The sequence below is a fragment of the Pagrus major genome, chromosome 21 (genome assembly GCF_040436345.1).
Source record: "Pagrus major chromosome 21, Pma_NU_1.0".
NCBI classification, from domain to species: Eukaryota; Metazoa; Chordata; class Actinopteri; order Spariformes; family Sparidae; genus Pagrus; species Pagrus major.
Genome location: NC_133235.1, coordinates 19,169,304 through 19,182,696, shown reverse-complemented (window position 1 = coordinate 19,182,696; position 13,393 = coordinate 19,169,304). Strand labels below are relative to the sequence as shown.

Genomic DNA, 13,393 nt, shown 5'->3' with positions numbered 1-13,393 from the left:
CTTCTTGGACGCATTCCGTTACAAATATCACTAAAGACTTACCTGAAAACCTTTCTAGTGTGTCTCCGGTGTATTGTGGATCCTAACCAAAGCTGTTTTACTCTCTGTGGAGGAAATGAAGAATAGTCTCGCTCTGTCGTTAACACCGTCGCTGTGAAGTCGTTTCGACAAGGGGTGTAGAAAGGATCATAACCGAACGCAGCCCACCAGTCCCCCGGTCACATGCTACTCAAGCTGGATCAGCTGACACCAGCCAGCTTCTCCTTTTGATGCTCCCTCTCCTCCATCGACCGATAGCGCTTCTCGAAACAGCATTTTTTTCGTTATCTTAGCGTTACTGGCGTCAAATTTTAAATTTGAGCCGAGCACATCGCGCTGATCCAGCAGGCCAGACCGCCGGGTAGATGCTGCTAGAGTGCATGATGAACGGACACGCTATTCTGTACACGGGGGTCACTTTGGCCTTCTGGAGCACCATACTTATCGTCGGTAAGATTGGGAAAGATCGAAAAATCATCAGAATATTGGATTAATGAATTAAATCACACATTTCTTAGACTTGTGCAGCAATGGCATGACAGCAATTCGTCCTTTCTTCATGGGGAAACGCATCTTTGGGTTTGACAGCTGTGATCGGGACCCGGCTATATCACGGGACCAGAGAGGTTGCGGCTGTTTCCATTTTGTTTGCTAACTGCTTAATGTGCAAATTCGAAACGCGGTTATTCTTGTTTAGCTGTTTATTTATTTATTTTTTAATACGCCCAGAGACGCCAACACAACTATCTGCTGCTGCGTATTATACAAAAAAAAAGTCATGTATTCACATTCAAGAGTTGAGCTTACATCCAAGGTTAGCATCTCGCTAGTGTTTCCTTAGCCACGTCTAAGCTAACGTCAGATAGCTCTTAGCTGACAGCTTGCGGGAGAAAAATGCCATAAGGTTCAAACGTTATACAACTGTGAGGTGCTCATGTTGATGAGTGTCAGACTTTCCTTGTTGGGAGTTAAAATGGGATACCTGGTTGCTCTTCTTTCAGTAATTTTAAACAATTTAATGCGGCTAAGCTAACGTTAGCTAGTTAGCTGCTGGTGTACACGGTTGCCCGAGCTGAAACGGACCCAAACAGGAACTGCAGTAGTTTTCACGTGAGAGTGAGCCATCACACTGAAGCTAGAACTTCTTTCCATGGCTTTAGCACATTAATGTGACACTGTTTCACGCATGGTTCAGGGAAAACGTTTGTTAATGCAGTAACATACTGTGACTGTCTGTACCAAAGGGCTCTGTCTCTCACATACACCAAGCATACTTGCAAATGTGCATATGGCAGACCTTTCCACTTTCACATCTAATATGAATATTTCTTTTTAATCTCCACAGGTATCTGCTATACCATATTTGACCTTGGGTTCCGCTTTGATGTGGCATGGTAAGTAATCTTGTCTTCAAGCTGATCCCTTTTGGACAAAACAACATTCAATCGTAGGCTTCACAACACAGACTCAAGAGCTTAGCAGAAAAGTAAAATGTATCAGGGTAAGATTTCACTGGTGGTGCTGCAACAGTTCGTCAATTGATTGATTGGAAGTTGGAATTAAAGATGTTTAATTGGCAACCTTTTTGTTTTTTTTAGTTGTTTCAATAATTTAAAAGCAAAAATGCCAAACATGTTTTGTTGAAGATGAGAGGAGCTGCTGATTTTTGTCATGAATGATGATGGTAGATGAAATAACAAAGTTTTGGACTGAAAAAAGTTTTAAGACAAATTTGTGATGGGGACTTTTTGCAGGAGTTGAAGAAATTTGGGGTTATTAAAAAGTTGTGTCTGACTTTCCCTAAATTGCACAATTGTGAGAATATTGCTATACTGTGGGCTGGTCAGTATTGCATAGTACTGTTAATAATTATTGTGCCTACCCTTCTCTTTGCGATGGCGTCACTAATCTTCTCATGACTGTTCAAAAGTCAACTGTTTATATTGTATGGAAATATATGTCTAATCCTAACTTTGTTGCGGTTATTCCTTGGTAATATGATATGTTATTGGTCATTTATAACACATTAAGATTGAACTCTGAATGTAAACATGAATGTTTTCCTGCTGGCACACAGGGAACAAAATGAACACCAGCCATCAGCCAAATGCTGGTAAAATATGCAACAGACTGGTAGATTTGCATCACTCACCAGCGGAAAAAAAAAAATCATTCAAGCCATTTGGCCAGTAGACAAAAAGTGAATTTTGCACACTGTATGTTTGTAGTGTAGTTCTCATCGGCTGTACCTCTTTGCCCACAGGTTCCTGACAGAGACTTCTCCTTTCATGTGGGCCAGTCTGGGCATTGGCTTGGCCATTTCTCTGTCTGTGGTGGGAGCAGCCTGGTGAGTACCTGACAGGAACACAGTGTGAAGTGGTATTTTGAATGTTTAAGACAGGGTAGGTGGTACTTGAAAACGCACTTGGTTTTTCATAGAATAATTTCCTCTTTCCTGAAACACTCAGTGAAGTGGATCATGTGTAAATGTGGAACTGGAAAATCTTAGAAGTTGGCTTGTTGTCTCAAAGCCCAGACATGTTGTGTCAATAATGTGACTAAATGTAATGTAGCTGGATTACTGTTAACATGTGACACGTTGCATCTTTTCATCATTGGATAGACTTCATACACAGCCGTTCCTCGTGTTCCTCATCACTGAAAGTCTGTTAGAAGTACATTGTCCTATGTAACATTTTTTGTTACTGTGATTCGTCTGCTTGTTTACCTTTCTATTGGATATTTATTTTAATTTAGTTGCATCAATTTAGTAGTTTTACCTTATAGGTGTGCCTATGATAGCACGCATCATGGGTGATCAGATTGCACAGAGGGGTTTTTCACTTGAATTTGTCTGATAATTATGATCTAACATTTGTTAGTTACCTGCCAGGATCAGTAGTTTGCTTTTTGATTGGCAGCTATGTTAAGGAGACTCATTCAAATGTATACATGCTGTATAAGAAAGGAAATGAATGACAGGATGACATATCTAGAGCAGATCTGCTGCATTGATCTGACATTATTATACCAGGAGAGTGGTCAAAGAATAAATATGAATAACTAACTTTTTGGTTATGTTTCTGACAAAGGTGGCTCTGCGTGGTGCTGGAATGCTGTTATTAGTTTATGTTAACGAACTTTAGTGCTAGCTTAAGTTAGCTATTGTTAGCGAAGTGGAGAAAAGCCAGTCCTTTCCTATCACCGGGTAGTTGTCCATCATGTCATAGATGTTGTAGATGTGCTGATTTTTGTGTTTTTGTTCCCAGGGGGATCTACATCACTGGCTCAAGCATCATTGGTGGTGGTGTCAAGGCTCCACGAATCAAAACCAAGAATTTGGTCAGGTAGGCTCATTCAAAACCTAAAATGTTCAGTTCAATTTTTCCACTGCTCCTCTATTTCTTTCTATGTCTGTTTTCATATTTTATACAATCATTTGTTTTTTATGATTGATGTGAAATAGCTGCTTTACTACTCAATCTCCCTTTGAAATTGCTTCCATCCTTTCTTCCTGAAACGATTAGGCTCAGTAGGGTAGTATTATTCAGTCATGTACTTGAATATTGATGCTAACAAAAGATTATTTTTATGCTAATTTTTAACCACCTGTAGAGTGGCTAATACATTTCTCTTCAGGACGAATGTAATTGTAAATGTAATAAGAGACATTTTTCCAAGTATTTCATTTAATATTGATATGCGAACATCTGTAAATACTTCTCCAAGCAGAACAGAAGCTTTTACACAAGTGTTCTGTATCTGTAGTGACTTGAAACCCAGTCACTCCACTTACTCTGTTTTTATTTGTCTCCCTCTAGCATCATCTTCTGTGAAGCTGTAGCTATCTATGGGATCATCATGGCCATCGTTATCAGCAACATGGCTGAGGTGAGCATGAAGCGTTTTTTAATTTTTTATGATCAAGAAAACTGAAGTTATTCAATGTTGTCTTTAGAGACAGGAGCACTAGCCGTACATTAAAGCAGTCATACATATGAGACAGAAGTTTAATATGATTTCAACAACAGGGCAAAGACGGTTGTTTGGTTCTAAAAATAATCTCTTTCATCTTATAGAGCTTCAAGGGAAACACCCCTGAGACCATTGGGGCAAGGAACTACCAAGCTGGTAAGAAAACAGACTGGATGTAAGATGTAAAAGAAAAATCCACTCCAAAAACAACAACACTTTTAACTGCAATTAAAACGGCAGCGGAAAAAGGTTGTATTAAAAAATACCCTGAAAAATATTGATGTTTGATACCATCAGAATATGTTCATACATATTTCTGTATTCAAAATGGTTAGGGATCAATATGCTTTGTTTTCGATTTCTACATACAATTTAAATACTTTTTAATATTATTGACTTTCATAACCTTGTAGCTTTAATTGCATAGTCTCAGTGATGAGATGCTTTTGAAAATACTCCAAAAAATGAGCATCACAATAAGCCAAAATACCACTGTAGGTACAGGTGGATGATATCAATTGCTGAGTTCAGAGGGTCAAGATTCTTGCAGCACTCTGTCTTAATAATAATTAAGTATGGATTGCACAGTACATCTACAAAATCAAGTGTTTTATTAACGTGGAGAGTCTTGGAGACTCTAGAGATTTTCATTCAGTCATAAAAGTTTAGTAATGAAAGGATGGTAATAGACCAATTCAGAGTCATTTTGAAGATGCTTCAAAATTAATTTCCAAATTGAATAGCATAAATTCTCACTGTCTCATTTCCAAATCATGACAGGGAATTAGATTTTTGTGGCCAGGTCCCATGTGGATTAGTCATGGAGGTCTCTGACTCAGCTGTTTTTCCTCCTACCAGGTTACTCCATGTTTGGAGCTGGTCTGACTGTGGGCTTTTCCAACCTCTTCTGTGGCATCTGTGTCGGCATCGTGGGCAGCGGAGCAGCGTTGGCAGACGCCCAGAACGCCAGCCTGTTCGTGAAGATCCTCATTGTGGAAATCTTTGGCAGCGCGATCGGCCTGTTTGGTGTCATCGTAGCCATTCTGCAGGTAAATGAGACGGGATGCAGTCATCAATCTTTTTTTTCCATAGTGGAGAAAACTATCCATGTCGTCATTGTAGACTGTCATTGCTGATATAGTAATTATTTTCACAGAACTCCAAATGGATCCTTGTTGAATGGATGTGATGATTCAACCTGTTTCTGTATTTGAAATCCTGCAATAACTGATTTGTTTTTCCCTCCCTCAGACGTCAAAAGTAAAGATGGGTGACTAGAAGACGCATTCACGCGCTGAGAAGATAAAAAGACACTGCTGGAAAATAAGATGGATTATTGTGTAAATACATCGTAAATTATTTAAATGTCTCTATTTGCCTGGTATTGGTTTTAACCGTCATTCACACAAGAGTGGTGCGCTCACACCCCTGCTGTCTTGTCTCGAAAGAAACATGAATGTTGAATAAGAAAACTGGGGGGAAAAAAATCACCAGATGTCAGTGTGTCGTGCGCATTTCTTGCACATGAAATAAATGAGTAAACCTTGTATCTGACAGTTTGGCTTGATGAGCAGTACAAGCAGAATCAAGATGTCGTGAAGGATTATTAGTTTCCAGTAAATTCCCTTCAATTTAAGGATATGTTCATGCAAATTGGGGCATTTTTCATGACATTGTTCTCTGACCACTCTTGAATGAACGATGAGTTAAAACGTACACGAGAGTATTTGAACATATTTGTGTGCGTGTGCGTGTGTGTGTGTATGCTTGTGATCTTTTTTTTTTTCTTTCTTCCTGTGAAAGCATGAGGGTGTTTACCATTGTGTTTATAACTGTAGCCTGGTCTGTCAGATTTTTTTTGTTTCTCTAAGTGTTCTGTGCAAATAAGCAAGTGGTCCTTAATCCACACGCTGTGGGCCGAATACATTTGTCAGGCCTCCTGCTGTAGAAGTGACAGAGAATCTTTGAAGTTTAAATTAGAGTACTGATCTGTAAGTCATTAGGAAGGGCACTAGACGGTTGGACACGCTCTTTGGGAGGCAGCTCTAAATATATCATCCTGTCATTCATTTCCTTACGTCCTCCGAACGTTATGGAACTAAGATGTCTGCATTTGAATGAGCCTCCTGAAGCTGCCAGCCACATCTTCTTAGTTTTTCCTGGTTGTGATCCTACATTGATTTGTTAAGTGTTTGCTAGAAGGCAGCCAAAAGGATGTGAATACACAGATTACTTTTAAGAGGCCCCTCGTACACAGTGTGACATAAGCATGACACTGACTTTTAGGAAACATGAAGTGAACTCTCCTCTTTGTTAAGTCACTATTCAACTTTATTGTCTTAGAAAAGGGGATTTCTTGAGAGAGCACCTCAGTTACTAGCATTTACACTCAATAGTAACTGTAAATAATTGCCGTGGCATCACCATCATCGAACAGGAGGTCTTGATTGCAGAGTCTGTAAAGCCTGGTCCTCTGACTTTGATTTTTATGTCAGTGTTACATCTATTGGTTCCATTTCATAAAAACCAAAAACTTAAAAACTTGCATTTTTTAAATATTCTCCATTCATACAAGAATTGCTTTTTACAAATCTTCCTTATTTTTTTTTTAAATACATATAAATCCTTCTTGTTTTGAATGTACATCTTAACTTGATCACGTCTGTGTTCCCAAATTACTTTCTAACATTCCTAACAGAAGCTTAATGTGTGCGTCCAAGTTTAGTCTTGTGTTTGGCTTGAGTGCAATTTGAGTGACAAAGTGAGACTCGCGCTACATCAGATCATTAAATATTTGTCATTAAAATATGTACTTCTTATCAGCCGGTCTCCATGTGGCGGTTCAGCTGTGTCCTGTTAATGCTGACTAGTAAATCTGGGGTGTCTTTCTGTGAAGCTGTGGCTGCCAGCTGACAGGAGAGCTGATGTGGAGTGCAAAATGTTTGTATCGTAACACACTTTTTGTTCTTTATCCATCATTCCACGAGTTAAGCTGACAGACCATGGCTAATTGTGAAGTCTTTCCTGTAATTTTCCCTCCATCCCTCTTGTGGAGTTGTGAATGAATATAAACACTGAATCTCTACATGTGGAAACTGGATTGTCTTTAATATATCCAGACCTGGCCTCCCAAAGGTGTCTAAGCAGCGAGATGGTCTCTGCCCTTCCGATGGTTTTATAATTAAACCAAGATGTAACTCGGGAGATTCCTTTGGTGAACCAGGCTCTGAACCAAAACCCCGGGCTTTCAGTGACTGTAGTTGGTACCGTGTGTGCATTATGTTGATGTGATGGTGATCAGAGAATAACTAATTGTTTTTGACATTGTGTATAATAATAACAAAACACAGATCGTCCTTCTGGCTTCATAAATGTCCTTGAGAAAATAAAATGGTCCAATCAACACGTTTGCATTTGTTTCCGATTTATATTAATTTGTGGTTTCGATAACTGCTGTGTTTACTCCCCTTTGATATGTGAGCTGTACTGTATGTGATGCAGGCCACTGACAACTGTCTTCCTTCCTGTAGTGTTTACTTGCTTCCACTAGATGGAGCAGGGAACCACAACATCTGTCCTACAGATTAAACTGGTGCTGTACACACTGAAGACTCATGAGAAAACAATGAAGCTGATATCTCCTGTTAGAAAGATGAATGATCTATCTATCTATCTATCCGTAATAATTAAGTAATTTAGACCACATTTCTGAATATCATTTGAATGCCAGATGTTTTAGAGCAATTTCACACCAGTACCAGATGACTAATAATATCGTATTCCCATTTTAATGACGCCACACTGAATAAACAAACAAGTTAATCTAAAATATATGAAATCTAACATCTGATAAACAAATTCATGTAAACAAATGCACAAACCAAGATCCTAAATATGGCAAAATGTTGTAAGAAGTCCACCTGTATTTCAATAAAACTGTAGTTAGCATTTGATACCAATGCATATTTAAACAATTCCTAACAAATTCAGAACCATAATTGTGATTTTTAATTAGATGCCAGATGTTTTCGGGTGATTTTACATTAAAAACCCTTTTAAAAAGACTTGCCAAAGTACTGACTTCATCACAACCATCATGATCTAAAATCTAATGACTATGATAAGTCAATAAAGAAAAGTGTCCTAATGAACTAAAAACCTTTGAACAATTATTCAATTAACTGAGCAAGAGTTATTAAGTACAAAATGCCAAAGAAAACCTTTAAAATGTGTTTGTTTAGGGTAAAATAAGTTTGTCCAAGATTCAGTGACTCTTATAAGGTAGGCTTCACCTCTTTATGCCTGTATATTTGGACAAATGTGTATTTATCCCGCTTGAAATGTACAATATAAACATACTTTATCATTTTTTTAGACAAAAATATAGTGATTAATTATTCGACAATCTGAATAAAAGGGAGCGACCACACAAACCGTGAGAACTAACAAATATACCACTATTATCTAAAAGTGATCTCCTTGTGTGTGCGTGCGTGGATCTGCGAGTCAAGTCTGTTATGAAATGATCAGACGGAGCAGAATATAAAAAAAGAAAAATCGCGCTTTCAGGACCACCCGGGCTTCCGTAGGCAGCAGGAGCGAAGGGACCTGCTCGCTGCCTCAGCCTCAGAGCATCCTTTTCCCTTTGCCTTCTTATCATCCCCACCAAAACACAGCGGGATGACGGAAAATCATGAGGATAGCGTCTCTCTGCTCGTCGGTTTGCGGTAGAACATATCGCCACGGGTTGCGTTAGCCGCTCGGCTAGCGCGATGCTACACAACATGAAGCTCTTTCTCTCCTGATGAGGAGCTCACATAATAGCCTGTCTGTGGGAGCGAAAAGAAGATAGTTACAGCTGGGCTGAGCCTCTCGCTTTCACTGTGCGGTTTTACAACATTTTCGTGGCCACAGAAAGCTAATTGCCAGATTTTTTTATTGTTATATCTGCCTCGGTTGAATTCAACCAGCGGTGCTCCAACAAAGAAGATGCTCGGATAGAAGTGCTCGCCTGACAACATCAAGGTAGGAGCTCCTTCTCTCTCTGTCTCTGTCTGTCTGTCTCTTTCTGCTTCCTGGGACGCATTGTTTCATTCAGAATCGCATGCACGCTTCCCCTTTGTTTGCAACCCAGCCTCCCTACATGTCTCCTGCCATTCTGCAACCTGCCTGCTTTTTTTTAAAGATCTGAATATTGTTGGGAAAAATGGTCGCAAGCGCTGGTGTCCCCCTGTCCCTTCTTTTTTGTTATCATGCACATTTCCACAAACTAGCAGCATCCTCACACCCGCCATACTAGGCTTCACTCAGCCTCCCTGCACTGATCTCATACAGTGCATGGACCATCCCAGCATACAGTGTGCAGAGAGGGAGATTTGCATGCATGCAAGCTTTTAAAAATACACTTTTTTTTTTTTTTTTTTTTTTTTACCCCAGCTGTTTGAAATTGCTTGCACTTTTTTTTCAATTGCAAAGAAAGGATGCAAAGCCCGAGCTCCTCATCCTCTCTTCTCTTATGGTTTTGGTCAGAGAGTACCAGTGTGCACAGCCTATTACACAGGGGAAACAAGCGAGAAAGAAGAGGAGGCGGAGGGGGCTTCTTCATCATGATGCTTAACCCAACCAGGCGTTTACACAGAAGCTCTGTACCTAGACCATAATCCAATCTGACATCCTTCTCATTTATGACACAGTATCTCTTTAGGGCTCACTGCTATAGAGGCTGTATTAGCAAGTGGACTGGAACTACCTCGCTTTGTGCTCCGACTAAGTTACAGCCTTCGGTGTAGTGACTTTCACCATGTGTATATGTTCCTGTTGATGCTGTGTTATATAAAGCGACTCATGTTGTCATCTTAAGGTCAATGTTTTATATTTTATCGGGAGCTATTTAGCGAGTTTTGAATTGTATGATTTAGTGTGCCTGCAATGTGTGCATTCATATTTATGATTGAAGAGTTAGGTCAGATTCTTGCAGGAGTATGGAGACAACAAAACAGTTGCTGTCATTATTAATTCATCTGCTGATTGTTTTCTGATTTAATCATTTTATAAAGGGTCTGAAATGTCCATCACAGTTTCTTCAAGTCCAAAAGCCCAACTGGAGCTGACACCTACAGTATATTAGACAGTGACAAAGTCTGATATCGATATTAGGGCTGCACAATATTAGAAGAAAACTGACATTACAGTGTATTGGTTTTCTGCAATTTACACCGCAACATATAAAAAAAGATAGGAATTTTCACCATATAACTTGAATAGTTATATTTAGAAAGAATCAGTTGGGAAGTTTTGGTTTTGTATCAAGCGGCAAAAAAGTTGTAGGACGACATGTTTGAGTTAATTTGCCTCACTCAACATTGCACGTCCTGCAACGTGACTGTTGCACACATCGTGAGGTCGATGCTGAAACGAATCTCAACAAACTAAATAAACAAACTCTCTTTGTTTTCATGACTGAATAAACTGAATAAATTAACTGACATTAAAGGACAACACAGTTTCATACTGTTTTACTTTGTTTATATGTGGCGGACCCTGCCACCTCTCTAGCTTCAAACAGTGTTCTGGGGACCTTATGGGGAGGAAAGTTTTCCCACTCGACAAAACAATCTCAACCCAAGGATCAGTTGCGTCTTCTTCTGGTGCTTTTGACTCTATCAGATGGTCGACACGGTGGACGTGCAGGAAAAGCACAGGTGTAATAATAAAATAAATAATGGCCGAGTTCCATTTAGCTTCTTCATTTTTAGACTTTTTCTGGTATTCTTCATGCTGACTCGCTGTCACACACTCATATCATACTGGGAACACCTGTGCTTTTATTACAAGACCAAATGTCTGCTGTGACACGAGGTCCATTGGGTGGATTTTATTGACTGTGTGATGCAGTTGAAAGCTCCAGAACAAGCAGGTAAGTAGATATTGAGTGAGCATAGTTTTAGTGTCAGTACTAAAGTTCACTCATGTGGATGTGTGATATCTCAGAAGCATCTTGTGACCATCTGCTGTGAAAACCTGTGTGATCATCTGACTTGACTCGAGGCTGATCAGGTAGCAGAGACGTGGTTAAGACATGAGGCTGTTTAATCGCAGCAGGTGGCAGGGAGGTGTTTTATCATTTTAGAGTTTGTTTTATTTTGTTTACTTCTCTGCATGTGTGTTTGTGTGTGGTGAAGGATCGCAGATGTATAGGTGTAAAAACTACTTCCTGTTGTGCTGTTTTGTCCCCTGGAGTGCTGCCTTTCTGTCCTGACTTTGTTTTTGAGATATTAAGACACAGGTGGCAGGGTGTTCTCTGGCGTTAATCAGGCTGTCCTGGAGCCCGAAGGTCACAGCTTAAGTCAGTGTTGCACAAGATGTTTGTTAAAGGATAAGTTAATCCAAAAATTAAAATTCAGTCGTTGTATACTTAGCCCCAATGCCGGGAAGTATCTAAAGTTGGGTAAGCTTTGTAGTCCACAAAACATTTCTGGAGCCTCACAACAAAACAGCATTGCAGCATTCTCCTAAATAACTGAAGTAGATGGGGACTTGTTTTAAAATATTAAAAAGCAACCAGAAAATAAAGGCTTCATAGGTTTTTTATGATTTAAAACATAACATTTATGGGTGAACTGTTGCTCTTAGTCTAAGTCCTAAAGTTTTGGTACACTGCCAGTAAACATTTATAAAATACAGTGGAACATGCAGGTTTTAGGTGGCTCAAGTGTAGGCCAAAGTATGACTTTTTTATTTATAAATTCTGACATGGAGAAATACTGTTTCAGATTTAGTTCAGATTTCATGCACTTACAATGAGTGGGAAATATCAGGTCAACGGTAAATACCATTTGTAATTGGAGGGCTGTGTGCTATCATCCTATATTATATTTTAAATCTTCAGGGTTTTTTGTGATAATTAAACAGCATTTTGATGAATGTCTGCTCAGATAGCTTGACGTGTACCATATTAGGCTACACTCTTCAATCCTAATGGGTCATACTGTTTAGCATACCATTATTAGCTTTGTCACTCTGCTATGCTAACAGCTAACAGTTACACCTGGCTGAGTGTAAGTACTTTGTAGCAATTAACTAATGTAGCCTGTTTTTATTTAGTGAAAACTTACTTTGCTGGTTTTGGTTAATTTTTGAACAAACTGTCCAAAGAGTAGAAATGGCTTTCTGTTTCTAAGTAAAGGGTTGTCCCAGTGGTATTTATTTTATAAACCTAAATCCTCTGTGCTGTTCCATGAGCTCTGACTGAGGGTTAATATATTTTTTTGCTAAAAAGAAAATAATTGTGGACTCCCTGTAGAAATGTTTTTCCAGCCTCCTGTGCGCTGTCGGCGGCCGAACCATGGAACGTTCTGTCACCGTTGCGAGTGTTTGGATCAGCTTTGTGTAAATACTGTGATTAGGTCCTCTGCGGTCATTCTTCCTCCATTCAGAGCAGCTGTACATGAGTTTGCTTCCGTCTTTCATGAAGCAGTGAAAAGCAAACAGCATGCTTCACATTGGTTTCCTCAGGTTCACTCCTTCTCCTCACCTTGCCGGTCCTGACAGTACAGACTCTTCTCATCTCTCTTTGGTGTTGGGATTTGTTGTCATGGTAACTGTGTGTGTTAGTGTGTGTGCGCCTTTTGTCGTCAACATTTGTTTACTTTTTCTTTTCTTCAGAAGGTCGAAATACAAGCTTCTTGTCAGTACTGTGGTGTTCTGTCCTGTTAAATGTGATGTTATTGAATTAGCACAAAAATAAGGTGTGTCCGATAGAGTCCTCCGTAGCTGTTATTTCAGTGTGTCAGATACATATTAAATGGGCATTTTAGATAAATATAAGCATCGATTGGGACTCACTGTCAGCAGAAAAGGGCAGGATTAAACAAAAATCCTGAATCCAGATCCAGATAAAGGGACGGAAGGAATTTCTTTGTGAATATTGCAGGGATCTTGATGGAAAAAAATAGCCATATTTCGATGGCTGGTCTCCATGAGTCAGCACAAACAGGAACTTTGGGGCCGATTGGTGGAGAGACGAGATATAATGTGTTAAATTGTGAATTTAAGGGTAGCTGGTAGACAGATTTTTCTGTCTTTGGACAGAACCAGAGCAGCTTTTTCCCCTTGTGTTGTATCTAAGCTGCTGGCTGTAGCTTTGTATTTAACAGACATACAGTAGTAGTGATCTTCTCATCTAACTCTTGGGAAAGAAAACAGATAAATAAATAAGCCTGAAAATGTCGAACTATTCCTTTAAGGTGTTGGAGTCATCTTATTGTAGACAATTGCTGTAAAACAACCCCTTCCAAAAAGAACAAGATGTAAAGCCTACACAACAGCCTATGATTGGATAACTTATCAGGCACTGATGAAATGTTAAAGGAGACATGTT

The 13,393-nt window shown here is 39.4% G+C and overlaps 1 protein-coding gene across 1 annotated transcript; it reads left to right on the top strand.

The window, feature by feature from the left end:
* Positions 1-218: 218 nt before the first annotated feature.
* atp6v0b (ATPase H+ transporting V0 subunit b) lies at positions 219-7,417 on the top strand. The gene is made up of 8 exons (XM_073491398.1): positions 219-489; positions 1,385-1,433; positions 2,303-2,386; positions 3,309-3,386; positions 3,861-3,930; positions 4,119-4,170; positions 4,873-5,063; positions 5,266-7,417. The coding sequence occupies exons 1-8, from the start codon at positions 405-407 to the stop codon at positions 5,290-5,292; spliced, it is 636 nt and encodes a 211-aa protein (XP_073347499.1). The 5' UTR covers positions 219-404; the 3' UTR covers positions 5,293-7,417.
* The last annotated feature ends 5,976 nt before the right edge of the window (positions 7,418-13,393 follow it).